The sequence below is a fragment of the Arachis ipaensis genome, chromosome B1, assembly GCF_059453495.1.
Source record: "Arachis ipaensis isolate K30076 ecotype BB chromosome B1, ASM5945349v1, whole genome shotgun sequence".
In the NCBI taxonomy this organism is placed as follows: Eukaryota; Viridiplantae; Streptophyta; class Magnoliopsida; order Fabales; family Fabaceae; genus Arachis; species Arachis ipaensis.
The window spans coordinates 147,635,936-147,651,377 of NC_142436.1; the positions used below are offsets into that span (position 1 = coordinate 147,635,936).

General features: G+C 29.8%; 1 protein-coding gene and 1 pseudogene across 8 annotated transcripts; one reads left to right on the forward strand and one right to left on the reverse strand.

The window, feature by feature from the left end:
* Window positions 1–4,389: 4,389 nt before the first annotated feature.
* On the reverse strand, window positions 4,390–6,046 carry LOC148578812 (uncharacterized). Of its 7 annotated transcripts, none has more exons than XR_015902577.1 (5): window positions 5,770–6,046; window positions 5,527–5,596; window positions 5,187–5,317; window positions 4,969–5,041; window positions 4,390–4,623 (listed from the first exon to the last, which is right to left on the reverse strand). XR_015902577.1 is itself a non-coding variant. In XM_088502107.1 (5 exons), exons 1-5 carry the CDS (start codon window positions 5,907–5,909, stop codon window positions 4,537–4,539), a joined length of 405 nt encoding a protein of 134 aa, XP_088358233.1. In that variant the 5' UTR covers window positions 5,910–6,013; the 3' UTR covers window positions 4,390–4,536. The 7 variants fall into 7 exon arrangements, 1 of the variants encoding a protein (XP_088358233.1); XR_015902578.1 differs by having other exon boundaries at window positions 4,969–5,101; XR_015902582.1 differs by having other exon boundaries at window positions 4,969–5,101; window positions 5,187–5,231; window positions 5,770–6,021.
* A 1,989-nt stretch (window positions 6,047–8,035) lies between these two features.
* LOC148578813 (uncharacterized) lies at window positions 8,036–10,804 on the forward strand (annotated as a pseudogene). The gene is made up of 3 exons (XR_015902583.1): window positions 8,036–8,647; window positions 9,693–9,927; window positions 10,199–10,804. The product of XR_015902583.1 is annotated as an uncharacterized LOC148578813 (transcript).
* The last annotated feature ends 4,638 nt before the right edge of the window (window positions 10,805–15,442 follow it).

Consider the following 15,442-nt stretch of genomic DNA (forward strand, 5'->3'; position numbering starts at 1 on the left):
TTAATTATATGCTAATATTTGTAAGAATGAGTTTAAAAAAGTGATATATAAATATATATAATATTATTATTATATAAAAAATAGATTTAAATAATATATTAAATATTAATTTGATATAATTATAATAAAAATATTTTCTTAAAATAATATAATCATACATTATTTATGAGCTAGTTATAATGCAATTAAATGTATAATATTATTCTATATTATTTATTTACGGTCATGATTTGATTTGATTGTTTTCTAATTTATTTACTTACATAAATGATTAAAATATATAACATAACTATCGAAATTATTATAATTTTATGATATAATTATAATTAACATATTTTATCATAATTAAATATTGATTTGATATAATTATAATGAAAAAAGTTTCCTAAAATAATATAATCATACATTATTTATGAGCTAATTATAATACAATTAAAGATATTATTATATCATAATGTCTATTTACTATATTAATATAATATCAAAAGATACATGTTTCATTATTTTTTATAGATAAAATCGGTTTTTATTGGCAACTAAATTGTGTTTAGGTCAATGAAAACTATATATTTAGGTAGAATTTTTTTGTCAAATATAATGAAAATACAAATAAAGAAATAAAGATACAAATAAAGAAATAAAAGATAAAAATAAACTTAAATAATATATCTGGCACCACTTCATTTTATTAATTATTAAATTATTTAAAAATAGTACATCCACGAAAAATACTCATAATATATAAATTGAGATAATAATTTAAAATTTTCTAATTATAATTTAATCAAATACTAATATTAAAACCAAATTACTTAAACAATATTGAATCTATTCAAGTTCTTAGTTACATATAATATAGAGTCATTCTCGTAACGATAACCAACTGAAATAACATCGTAAATATCAACATTTAGAATTCGTGCGAATTCAAATCATCCTCTTGTTAAATAAGTTTCATCATCCGCTATCTATGCAATGCGGCAAGGTATAGAATTGCCACACCGAGAAACCAAACTAACCCTTATTCCTCTCAATGGCGTTGCATGCATGCAAAAGAAAGCCGGTAATTTCTGAAAAAAATCACAATATGTTATAAAATTATTCTAATAATGAACAACTTAAAATAAAAAAATTTAAATATATTACCAATCGTTGAAATTGCATATCCGAGTTTGTCACGAATTTAGCAAAACTGAACTTAAACTGAGAGAATTCAATCTCATTATGTGCTCCACTTTGAAGATTTTCGGGCAGACGTAAAAAGCACGGAGAGGATGGAACTTGAACTTGCCCTATAAAATTCCGTGGATGCAATTCCTCAATAAAAAATCAAGCTCCTCCCAAGAAAGTTAACTTTAACCACATTCCATTAGGTTGGTCATAATAGGTGAGTAGATCCAACCATCATTCGGTAAAGTAGAGATTATTGCCCCTTCTTTGAACGCTTACATCCATGTAGTTGGAACCTGTCAGTGAAGACAACTCGATGAGGTATTTCATGGATATGATGCATTGTAAATGATTGTGGTAAAAGACAATCGAACTGGAACATTAGACTATAAGAATAACTTAGAGTAACAACAATTAATAAATTATTAAAAGAATAATATAATAGAATGAGTATATAAAAAATATTATAAAAAATTATAAATTGTACCTTAAAAGGATCAACTTCAATAAAAAACGAAGAATACATTCTTATTCTATGAAGTAGTAAAAAAAATACTAAATATAAAATTATGAGCTGACTCTCAAATTTAGATTCATGTACCACAGAAAAACACTATTTATAAACCTTGATAATAAGTAATTTACATATTTATTTTTGTACAGAAAAACAATTTTTTATTATGTACAATAATTACGCATTATAATTGATAAGTAGTTTAATTGATCCGTAACTCCAATAAAAAATCTAATCCAGTAAAAGTGTTTCTATCTTCCTCCTCTACACGTTGGCATCACTTTTGTTCGATGGAGGCTGATGGTGACGTAGCTCCTCTTCCCCTTGAGTTCGGACAACTGGATTTCTAGGAGGCACAGATGATTTCTGACGCTTTCCTCTTCAGCAACTCGGTCAGAAAGTTTTTTCAGAATTTTCGTTGATTTTAATTTCATACGGAGGTAGGGGATTTGTTTTTAAAGTTAAGTTTTTAATTTAGAATGCCTACAAAGTTAATTGGATAATTGTAAATATATATATATATAATAGTAATGATATTGAGTATGGATTATTGCTGTGAATGTGACTGGTTTGGTTGTTATGAGAGTTTAATTGGTCGAATTAAGTTTGGATTGAGGTTGTGAAAATGTGATTGTTGAGGAATAGGGAACCGTAAGGGTGGTTTAGTCCAAATTTTAGAGAAAATGTCGCCGAAATTTTATAAAATCTGAGGTTTTATTTGAAAAGTTATTTTAAAAGATTTGGTTTTGGAAAATTAAATTATTTAAAATATATTTAGTTAAGAAAAGATTTATTCTATTTTAAAGTTTGATTTATTAAGAAAAATATAATGTCTTAAACCCAATCTTTTAAGGAGAGATTTTGTTTTAAGTAAAGATTTGAGCTCGGTTTATTAAGAAAAGAAATCTCTGCCACAGGAGAGCAGAGAACAATGATTTAAAGAATATATTAATTAATGAAGTGTCTGCCACAGGAGAGCAGATGTGACATTGTTTGGGCCTTAGTGCCAAATGTAAAGTGGGGACGCCCACACATTGAGAACTGTTTTCCAGATGTACGCTTATTGATTTGGAAAGTCACACTGATGCGGCCTAGCCGTACGACTTAAAGTCACACTGATGCGGCCTGGCCGTACGACTTATAAGCACACTGATGCATCTGAAAAACCATATCTGGGACTTGTGCCCGGGTAATGTCGGGAGCGGGTAGGCAACCGACACATGAGCTCATGGCCTGCGTTAGGATAGACATGCATCATATTGATTGCGCATTTGCATTTGATTGCGCTTGCCTGTTTTATTACTTTGTGATTGTATTGTTTGTCTTGTTGTGACTTGCTTGTACATTGAATTGAATCTCTTGCTTGCACTATTTGTTTGTGAGTGTATTAAAGTGATTACGAGTTGACATTTGACAGAGGATTAACTATGTGGCTGAGAGACAGAAAATGTGACTAGTTTTATATTTAAGATTTGTTTTGAGTTTAGAAATTTAAAGAAAAGTAATTATTTATCTAAAGTAGATATAAAAGTATTTCCAAAGGGTTAACAAAATAGTTTTATTGAGTAAAGTTAATTATTTGCATTAAATTCATTACTTTTACGGCATTTCCATTCCCCACTGAGAACGTGTGGTTTGTTCTCACCCCAAAATCTTCCACCCTTTCAGTGACACAAGTTCGAAGATTCAGTTAGAAGATGCAGACGACTAGTAGTTTTACTTGTGATCCCTGTTATTTTTATAGAGTTCCCTCGCCCTTGTTGCTTTAAGTTTTATTTTATCCAGAGGGATAGGTATTATATTTGAGTTTTATATTAAATTCATTTGTATAGCATTTATTATTATTAATAATTGTGTGATTTTAATTACTACAAATAATTTTCTGGTATTTTCTTATAAACTAAAACGCGATATCGACCTAAAGGCTTAATATTAAATAGTAAATAAGGAGAACAGGTTAGTAACTCCTTACTTTTGGTACGATTATGACGTGCTAAAGGTTAGGGTGTTACAAAGAACATGGTTTACTCCAATAATCAATATCACCAAGTTGTTTTTCTATGGCCACAGAGAAAAGCTTTAAATTAAAACAAATAAAAGAATTTATCCATCTCATGACAAAGATAATGAGAGGAGCAAAACAGTACATTTATTGTTTGTATCAAAAAAATAAAAATAATCAAAGAGTAATATTTTAGCAATCTTATTACAATACCAACAAAAGAAAAAATAGTCAATCACTTATATAAGAATCAAGTGAGAGAATATACCACACCAACTTAAACTGCTTAACGCACTAAATAGATAAATTTCTCATCTCATAAACTCTCGCACATTATTTCATTTAATATAAGACTAAGTATCATTCACACTTGTTACTTATCAATACTTACCCAACAGAAAAGCAACTTATTTTTATTGTCTCTTATCAAATGATCAACAATTCTTTTAACATGTTATTACAAACAGAAAACCAAAACTGATTATTGAAATATATTTTGAAACAAAATGGAAGAATACTACAAACTAAATCAAGAAAGTTATAATTATTTGTTGAAAAGATAGTTGAAGAGTACCTTTTTTCGATAAAGGTTTGATGCAAATGTTTCGTGAGTCAATTTAGAAAACATATTGCAAGCAAACAATTATTGAAGGATATAATGCATGACACAGATATGTAAATCTAGCACCTTGTAAGCTCTAAATAAGATGACTATTTCTTGCCATTGCAACTATGAAACTCCAGAACAATAAACAATGTAAATAATAAATAATTAACCCAGAAAGAAAGTGAATGAAGAAACTTCTTCATATCAAGCTTCATCAGTCACCAAACCCAACAGCAGCATAGGTTACAATTTAACCAAGCCAGTTAATACCCCTTTTTTCAATTTCAAAACAGCGACCTCATGGTGCAACCTTTGGGACAACACCCTGACCTTCTTGCACGACACAAAGAAAATCATTAGACATCACATGTAATCACTGATAACAACAACATAATACTGTGATAACAACATATAAAACTAAAGTAGCAGAATTTCAAATAGCAAAAACACCTAATGAAAACAACCCAAAGCATATGAAAGCAAGGCAGCAAAACAAATCCCCTTGCATAATTTAATGTCATAATTCAATTTGGTTGACTGAAATAATAAAGCAATATAAGAAAATTAAAATGTTAATCAGTTGAGCAATATTTAGATATCGATAGCTAAAATTGAAGTATAAGAGAAACTAACAAACGATTCTACATTGATGTATAAATTGAGCAAGATATTCACCTTTGCCAGTTCAAAATCAGCAAGGTTGACAAATCCGTGTGCATCCACCAATATATTTGAACATTTACTATCCCTTTAGATTAGGAAAATTCAAAGTATGAATGTAAAACTCAAAGTGAGATCAACCTTGCTTCTATATTAAAAGGAAAAATAGACAATTTTTAGTGTAACCCCTGCAATAATGAAGAAACTTAAAATAATAAAAATAAGTAACTTACTTCTACATACAAAGAAAAATGATGCGGAGAAGAAGTGACCAGCGCCTAATGATTAGACATATTGACAATAAAGAAGATGAGTTTCCTGCTTCTACATACAAAAAAAATTATGGCCAGTTTCTATTGTAGCCCTGCAAAATTACCAAGAAGTGACCAGCACCAGTGATAGAAAATGTAAATGAGAAAGTAGTACGAAGCAAAATTTATATAATATTTTACTTAAGAAAAATATTATCTACAAAATTATAAGAAAAAGTCAAGTTTCTTATGTATATTTGATAGGGGCTGAGACATGTCTGTCTATATACTTCAATCACAATTTCAAAAGGAGAAGGCATACCTTAAACTTCGCAGCTCTAAAGGAACCTTCACATGAATAGAAAAAAAAACCCAAAAAAATTGGATCCTTTCTGAAACACAAAATAGAGAAAACCCATCATAGAAAAAAGGAAAAAATCAGAATCACTTGTAACAATCCAGGCGCAAATGAAGACATAAAGTTTTCACATTTCAATCGAAAAAGATAAAAAAACAAAACGATAAACTTTTGGTTTACGAAGAATCAAAGAGCAATTAAAGTTACCGTTTTGAACGGAATGGAGGAATGAGAAAAGCTGGGAGAATGCTTGTGTTGTTTTTGTTGTATCCGAAAAAGAAGGAATATTTGAAGAAGGAGGTATTGTTCTGTGTTACAAAGAAATCAGAATAGATAGAAAGAGACATGGCATGGACCTCAGAGATGGCAGAAGAGAGGGAAAAATGCAGAAAAGCAGCAAAAAACAAAGAGATTTATGTTCGTGGAACAGAGAGAGGTGAAGGCCAAGACAAAGGGGAGCATGCCAAAGTCAACAAAGAGAGACACCGTGCAAAGGCGGGAGAAGACTTTGAGGAGTAATGTTTGAATGGTCAATAGGAATTGGATTGGATGAATTAATGAAAATTGAGACCGGTAAAACGTGGTCGTTGAAAAGGAAAATGCATTTATTCAGGATGAGCCGAGGTAATGACACGTGGGTTGCTGAAACCGAAATTTAGGATATTAACTTAGGATGTTTTTGTTTGAAAAGCTTATTAGCGTAAGGTTAAACCAATGTTCTGAAAACCAGTTCGAATTGGTCGGTCGAATCGGTCGAACTGTGAACCGTTAAAAAAAGCGATTCGAACAGGTAAAATCGTAGATTTCAAAAACCGTTTTCAAATCGACGAACCGGTCGAAAACCAGTCGGTCAAATTGAACCGTGATCCGATCGGTTTTTAAAAAAGACAACCAAAAGTTACCGTTTCACTCACTACACCAGCAATCCCGTTTCAAATCGCGCTCCTCAGTCCTCTCAGTCTCACTCTCTCACACACACTCAGTCCAGGGAAGGCTTCTCAGTCCTCTCAATCTCATCGAAATCACCTCCGTCCAGCCACCGCCTCGTGCTGCCGTCGTTGTCGTTCCTTCGAACAGCCACCGCTTCGTATTTGCTCACTTTCCCTCCATCGCGCAGCAGCCATTGCAACCTTTGAAGCCTCCATCGCGCAACCTTCGAAGCCACCTTCTGTGAAGTCACTCACCATCGCGCAAGTTCCTGGAGCCAGCTTGGAGATTCGCACAGCCCTTTCCATCGCGAAGTCAGCCGTGGAAATTGCAACCACCGCCACCACTCCTTGCCGTCGCGCAGTGTCTTCCCGCCGGCGCCAGCCCTGTTCGACCCTTCCACCCCAGCCACTGTCCTTGTCGCCGCTAGCTCTGCATTCTTCCCTGTCTTCCACTAACCCTAGGTATAAAACTATAAATCTAATTTGTTGTAATAATAATTGTTGAAGCATGATTAATTGTTGGTTTTATTCATTGGTGTTGATTGTTTAAAGCATGAATCCAAGCACAGGTTGTGATAGCTGCAGATAGTTGGACTGCAGAGTTTTTTGGTGGATCCCAAGAATCAGTATTTCTCTCCCAGGTATTATTGTGGTAGACAACAATGTGGTAGTCTTTGCTATTTTGTTCAATATAGATAAATTCACTATATTTAAACAAATATTGTTTACGAGCCTCATCACAGGTTGTTGATTAATTCTTTAGTGCTGATTGCTTAAAGCATTGTTGAAACTGATTGCTTAAAGCATGATTAATTGTTATAGTAGTGCCTCAATATATATATAATTTAGCTAGGTTCTTCTTTTGCACTTAGCAGAGGAGGAGTTTGTTTTATCAGAAAAATGAAAGCCTAGTGATCAAAGATGGGGTATTTATGAAAGTGAAAAAACAGGCCTTTCATCCAACAAGATGCTTTTTTGCATCTTAAACTATATATATTAATGTATTCAGATATATATTTAAATGATTAATTTTTTGGTGCTGATTGCTTGAAGCATTGTTAAATGATTAATTGTTGAAGTTGATTGCATGAAGCATGATTAATTCTTATAGTTTATTGTTGAAAGTTGAAACCTTGATAATTGATTAGTTGTTGGGTGCTAAACCTTGCTGTTGAGGCATTGATTAGTTGTTGAATTGTATTGTTATTGGATTGTTGGTAATTTTTAGGTATGGATGATAGTATCAATCAAGAATTACCTAGGAATAATAATTATGTTTTAATGTGTTTATTTATATTTTATATTATTTTATTATAAAATAGTTTTTTCAGTTCAACCACAATCGAACCGGTTAAATCTATAAACCAATAAATCAATAGTTAAAACGGTTTGATGATCGGTTCGGTTTTTAGAAAATCCTGCAAGGCCTATTTGTTTTTGTTTTTTTCTGTTTTTTTTTTTATTATTTTTTTTAATTTTTATCAAATAACCCCTATAAATTAACAAAAGGATGACACTGTTGTAATGTAAATTGTAGTGAGAGAAGACACACATCATCATCGTTTCTGATCCCCCGCCTCATGGCCTCACCCTTCAATCTCTATACTCAAATTAACGCACCCTTTTATAACTCCATCATCCACATTACATTCCTGATCACCATTCTCCCGGACAAGGAATAAACAAAAACAAACCCCAGAGTTTCTCTCCTTTTCTTTTATTTATTTGATTTTATTTCCGATCTTGTCCCTTCACTGGAGCTGTTGAAACGCGGTCGTTTCGGGGCCATCGCTGCTGAGTTTGAGATTGGAAATGGTGGGAGGAGGGAGCAGGAGGGAGGAGGCGCCGGTCATAAACAGCTCCAACGTGTTCGCAGCGCTCGGAAGCCTCAAGAAGAAGAAGAAGCCTGAGATTCTGAGAAGGAACAGGCTTCATCCAAGGGGAGAGCCTCCTCGTCCTCTTCCACCGCCGCTTCCTCCGCCGCACAACAGCAGGAGAAAAAGGAGGTTTTCTGGGCCCCGGCGCCACTCACGTCGAAGTCATGGGCTGACGTTGACGACGAGGATGACGACGACTACTACGCCATCACCGCTCCACCTCAATCCCTTTGGGGCGCTCCTGTTGCTGCTGCAGCTGAATCCGAGGCCCATGCTGAGGTGAACATAAAACTTTGAGCATTATTTCTTTTTTAATTGGATTATTCTATTTATGTGTGTTGGATCACTACTGCTGAAACTTGATATGCAATGGCTTGAATCGTTTATTTTTTAACTATGGATGGTGATGATCGTTGCCTTGATGCAGAGAGTGTAATTTTTTTCTTTTATTATTGTGTTTTTTATTTTTGAATCCGTTAGTCCTGTGGCATGGATAGCGACTAGACTTGGAAAAGGTGGATTAGTTGAGCTGTTCATGTTCTCACATTTATTTGCCAAGAGGTGAACCGAACTGGAATGGATGTTATTCAGTAGGTGTTTTGATTGTGTTGTCTGTGTTCTGTAAGTTGGATGTGTTAGGCAATGCTGTTTTGAAGGTTGGATTGGATGGGCTGATAATGGTGTCTTTGAGGAGAAAGAGTTGTGTTGAATGTTATTGCATGCATGATTGGAAAGAAAGCTGAGTGTTTCTTTTTATATCTTAAAGATATAATGTTGGATATTCTGTTTGATAATGAGGATCCTGGATTCTGGTCTTGTTCTGGATATCTAGCTCTGGGAAGGTATTTATGATCCTTGTTGAATTGTCATTTATGTGATTTGTGTTAATGGTCTAACGATCTGTAATCTGTATGCTTGGATTTGATGACGTTGTAGCTTGTCGGTTTAATGATTTGGAATCTGATTAGATTAATATGCATTTGATGACTATTTGTCGGTTTGCCGATTTGTTATTCTCATTTCCGGATTTGCAATTTGGTTCTGCAAGCTCAAGTTTCCACGTGTTCAATCTTGCATAGTTAAAATGATTGTGTCTTCACCCATAACTATAATGTTTAACGTAGATGATATCATGTAGCATGGACTTGCCCTTCACGTCCCATTTGGAGTAGTGAAAGCTGAAAGCTGCATAACTGGGCACTTAATTGTTAATTTGTTTTGGCCTTAATGGCAAATTAATAACATAGAAGATGGTTATTATTGTTTCATTGAGACATTGAGCTTCACATTGGACTAACTGCAAGACGTGTGAATGATTTAATAGCAGGAAAGCTATAGTGAGATAGAAGGCCTTGATGATGCTGAGGATGAACATGAAAATGATTTAGAAGCGCCAATAGAACCTGAAACTGTTGTTAAGAAGCCTCGTGAGCCTTCGTTGTCTACCAAGGAAACTGAAGAGCAACTTTCAAAGAAGGAATTGAAGAAAAAGGAGCTTGAAGCTGTTTTAGCAGAGCTAGGATTGCAAAAAGAACCCGGAAGCCAGGCTGACTCCCATGGTAATATGATGTTTTTGATATTGTGAAAGAAAAAAAGAAAAAAGATATTATAATTATCTTAGTTCTTTCAAGGAGGTATCTATCTTTTCGGAATTTGTTATTGATTTAACCATGCTGGCTACAAGAATGCTATTTAAATATCTAAAGTATTAAGTTGAGGCTTGAACTTGCTCATGCAAACGTTCGCCAATACATTTGCAAGCCCTGCTAAGATGACTGATTATATAGAAATTTCTTACTTGGAATCTTTTACCTATCCTGGAAAATTCAGGTGCTGAGAAGAAGGTCGAGGATCGCAATGGTGAGTTAGAAAAGGAGAATGCCACCGGTGAAAGCAAAAATGCAAAGAAGAAGAAGGACAAATCTTCAAAGGAGCAGAAAGAATCGCAAGACCTGCCTGATTCTGTGGCTGATGGAAAGACAACTACGGAAACTGCTGGAACGGGGAGGGCAGAGGATGCACCTGTAACTGACGTGAAAGAGCGGCATAAGAAAGTTGCATCTGTGAAGAAGAAAAAATCAAGGAGATGGATGCTGCTGCTAGGAGTGCAAGGCTTGCCGTGGCAAAGAGAAAAGATAAGGCGACTCACTACAATCAGCAGCCTGTGCGGTAAACAGGCTGACAAGTGGCAAAGTACTTGTATCTTCTCTTTGTTTATCCTTTTGTTTTGCCCTTTATATTTTCAGTCTTTCCATTATCATATATGGGCATATGCTCTTTGTTCATTTGCAAATGCAAAATAAACATCGATAGCGGCTTTAGATAAATTGACTATGAGCAAATTTATAATTTTACATGAGGGAAAATACGAGTATATGAATCTTTTACTCTGGTACTCTGTGTACTTATCAAAGTTTTAAAACAAGAAGGTATAATCCATTTTTCTGTCCCATTTGTTTCATTGTATGCGCATCTCCAAGAAAATTCTTGATGTTCATTTGATGTATCAGATGCCGTTGGAAAATTCTTGATGTTCATTTGATGTATCAGATGCCGTTAGAATACATCAACGCATTTTTTAAATTTGGGTTGCCTATAATTCCTTTCGGTCTCTCGGAATTTAAGAGAATTAGTAGCATGGTGCAATGTGAGCGTATTATTCTTGTCAAATCAAAGTTCTTTTAAGATCCGGTGACGTTGATATGGAGTTGAAATGAATGGGCAAGATGTGATACTTATAGTAAGTAAAGTACCAAATACTACAACCTTATCTAACCTATTAATTGGTTGAAGACAGTATAAACGAGAAAGAGGAAAATTATAGGAGAAAAGTTCAATTAATTATTTAAAGGTAAAAATATAAAATATAAATTTTGGCAAAAATTTTAAAAATACTCATAAATTTTATTTTGTTTTAATTTTATTCCTAAAATTTTCAATTTACATCAAGTATATCTCTAGTAAATTTTTGAAAAGTTTAGAACAAATCAGTAATAATGCATAACAACTATGTCTAATTCTTTTTTTGTGACTCAACTATGTCTGATTTGCTTATGCTAAAGGCTCTTCTTGTGAAATTATTGCCAAATTAGTTTAAAATTTTTTGAAAAATTAGTCACCACTCACCTAGAGTATACATGATGCAAATTGAAAACTTCTAGAATGAAATTAAAATAAAATAAAATTTAGAGATATTTTTTAAATTTTTAACAAATTTTAAAGACAAAAAATATACTTTATCATTGTTTAAAATATATCGTGTATTTCAAATTAGAAAGCACTAAATTGTTCATTTATAAATTAGCAAAAATAAAAGTATCAAAATATAAACTTTTATTTTCTTAGTCAATTAATTGAGTTCAAATCTACTTAATATACTAAAATTGGGTTTTCTCCCAGTTAATAAGGGTGACGTGTCGATCTCTCGTGAGTCCGTTTTCCCTCCAAAACGAATGAAATTTTTCATCTATTCTAAATTATTTTATAAAAAATACCTTTATTATAATTATATTATTATATTATAATTAATATTTAATGAATAATATATAATTATACTAATTTAGGAACATATCTTCATTATAATTATATCAAATCAATATTTAATGCACTATTAAACTACTTATCAATTATAATGCGTAATTACTGTACATAATAAAAAAATGCCTTAATAATAAATAATTTACATATTTATTTTTGTTTTACTAAGGTCTATAAATAGTATTTTTCTGTGGTACATGAATCTAAATTTGAGAGTCAGCTCATAATTTTATATTTAGTATTTCTTTTTTACTACTTCATAGAATAAGAATGTATTCTTTGTTTTTTATTGAAGTTGATCCTTTTAAGGTACAATTTATAATTTTTTATAATATTTTTCATATACTCATTCTATTATATTATTCTTTTAATAATTTATTAATTGTTGTTACTCTAAGTTATTCTTATCGTCTAATGTTCCAGTTCGATTGTCTTTTACCACAATCGTTTACAATGCATCACATCCATGAAATACCTCATCGAGTTGTCTTCACTGATTCAGGTTCCAACTACATGGATGTAAGCGTTCAAAGAAGGGACAATAATCTCTACTTTATCGAAGGATGGTTGGATCTACTCACCTATTATGACCAACCTAATGGAATGTGGTTAAGGTTAGCTTTCTTGGGAGGAGCTCGATTTTTTATTGAGGAATTGCATCCACGGAACTTTATAGGACAAGTTCAAGTTCTATCCCCTCCATGCTTTTTACGTCTGCCCAAAAATCTTCGAAGTGGAGCACATAATGAGATTGAATTCCCTCAGTTTAGATTCAATTTTGCTAAATTCGTGACAAATTAGAATATGCAATTTCAACTATTGGTAATATATTTAAATTTTCTTATTTTAAGTTGTTCATTATTAGAATAATTTTATAACATATTGTGATTTTTTTTCAGAAATTACCGGCTTTCTTTTGCATGCATGCAATGCCATTGAGAGGAATAAAGGTTAGTTTGGTTTCTCGGTGTGGCAATTCTATACCTTGCCGCATTGCATGGATAGCGGATGATAAAGCTTATTTAATAAAAGGATGGTTTGAATTTGCACGAATTCTAAATTTTGATATTTACGATGTTATTTCAGTTGGTTATTGTTACGAGAATGACTCTATACTATACGTGACTAAGAACTAGAATAGATTCAATATTGTTTAAGTAATTTGGTTTTAATATTAGTATTTGATTAAATTATAATTAGAAAATTTTAAATTATTGTTTCAATTTATTATATATTATGAGTATTTTTCATGGATGTACTATTTTTAAATAATTTAATAATTAATAAAATGAAGTGGTGTCAAATATATTATTTAAGTTTATTTTTATCCTTTATTTTTTTATTTATATTTTCATTATATTTGACAAAAAATCTCTACCTAAACATATAGTTTTCGTTGACCTAAACACAATTTAATTGCCAATAAAAACCGATTTTATCTATAAAAAATAATGAAACATGTATCTTTTGATATTATATTAATATAGTAAGTAGACACTATGATATAATAATATCTTTAAATGTATTATAATTAACTCATAAATAATGTATGATTATATTATTTTAAGAAATTTTTTTATTATAATTATATCAAATCAATATTTAATTATTATAAAATATGTTAATTATAATTATATCATAAAATTATAATAATTACGATAGTTATATTATATATTTTAATCATTTATGTAAGTAAATAAACTAGAAAACAATCAAATCAAATCATGACGGTAAATAAATAATATAGAATAATATTATACATTTAATTGCATTATAATTAGCTCATGAATAATGTATGATTATATTATTTTAGAAAAATATTTTTATTATAATTATATCAAATTAATATTTAATATATTATTTAAATCTATTTTTTATATAACAATAATATTATATATTTATATATCACTTTTTTAAACTTATTCTTATAAATATTGGCATATAATTAATATAGATAACATATATACTTAATAAATATCTTTATTAAATTAATTAAAACGATTAATACAAGATAATCTCATAAGTATAACCTAATTATAGCAAGAATTTTCATAAAAACAATTGACTACTAATTTGAATATAATTGATATAGTTAAATTGATACAACTGATAAGATTGAGAATATGTAGCAATTATAGCAATTATTATATCAATTATAATAATAATTCACGTGACTTCATATACAGTAATTTTTGAATTATAATTGTCACATAATTATACTTGAATATTATTTAATTTTAGATATTTTATAGGTAATATTCATTATCACATGAATTATCATTATTACTCAATAATAATAATAATAATAATAATAATAATAATTTTGAATTTATATAATTGATATAATTGATATAGTTCTAATTCTCATTCGTATGTAATAATTTTATTAGTATGTATTCACAGTTTTAATCAATATATAATAATAATAATAATAATAATAATAATAATAATAATAATAATAATAATAATATTATTATTATTATTATTATTATTATTATTATTATTATTATTATTATTATTATTATTATATGGATATAAAATTAATTAGTTAACAAATTGAATTTAGCTTATGAATTTTTATTTTCTACTCAAATTTTTAATTATAAGTGATTTTATTTTTTATATTTACAATAAATTTTGACTATAAAAAAATTAGTTTTGATTGTTTCCTATTTCATTTATTTACAGTCATAATTAAATTTGATATAATTATAATAATATAAAGCTGCTTCATATATAGCAATAATATTATAGAAAATATTATTGCACGATTGTAGAATAAAAAATAATCATATATATAAAACGAAATAATTATAACAACAAAATTAATACATGTGATTTAAATATTTTTAATTGCCGGTAACATGAATTTTAGCAAAATATAATTCATATATTTTTTTATTTATGTATATGTATATAATTATTTATGTATATATATATAATTATTTAACAAAATTAATATATACGTATATATAAATAAAAAATTATTATAATTTCTGAAAATTATACATGAATTTTTTTTCTCAAATAAATTTATTCTAATTATATTACAATTAGTTCATGAATAATGCATGATCTATTCTATTATATAAAAATTGGATGTCTGCACTTAATGATGGAGCTGACGTGACATGTTCTGTAGAGTATTTCCCGATTTAATTATTTTAACTCATTCAATACAATTTATTACCATGACTTAATTATATCAGCTAATTGATTTGATTAGATATTTAAATATTGTAATTTGTTATACTAGTTAATTAATTTATTCATTTATAAAGTCTGAAATAAAATAAATAATTTATTATTTATTCTAATTGAATTCATTAAATTTAATTATACATTATATACAAATTAATAATAATTTGTAAATCACTTTATATTATATATGTATTAACAAAATATTATATATGTCTTAATGTGATAATTAAATATTATATACGCACAGAAAAATAAATACAAAGATGATTTATATAATATTAATAATATTATATTAGCACGGTGATTTTTTTTTTATTTTGATATCATATAGTATTG

Coding starts and splice junctions, on each gene's coding strand:
- LOC148578812 (XM_088502107.1), bottom strand. CDS start 5,909: ATGTCTCTTTCTATCTATTCTGATTTCTTTGTAACACAGAACAATACC. Junction 5,597..5,769: donor CCTCCATTCCGTTCAAAACG/GTAACTTTAATT, acceptor TTTGTGTTTCAG/AAAGGATCCAATTTTTTTGG. Junction 4,624..4,968: donor CTGATTTTGAACTGGCAAAG/GTGAATATCTTG, acceptor TCGTGCAAGAAG/GTCAGGGTGTTGTCCCAAAG.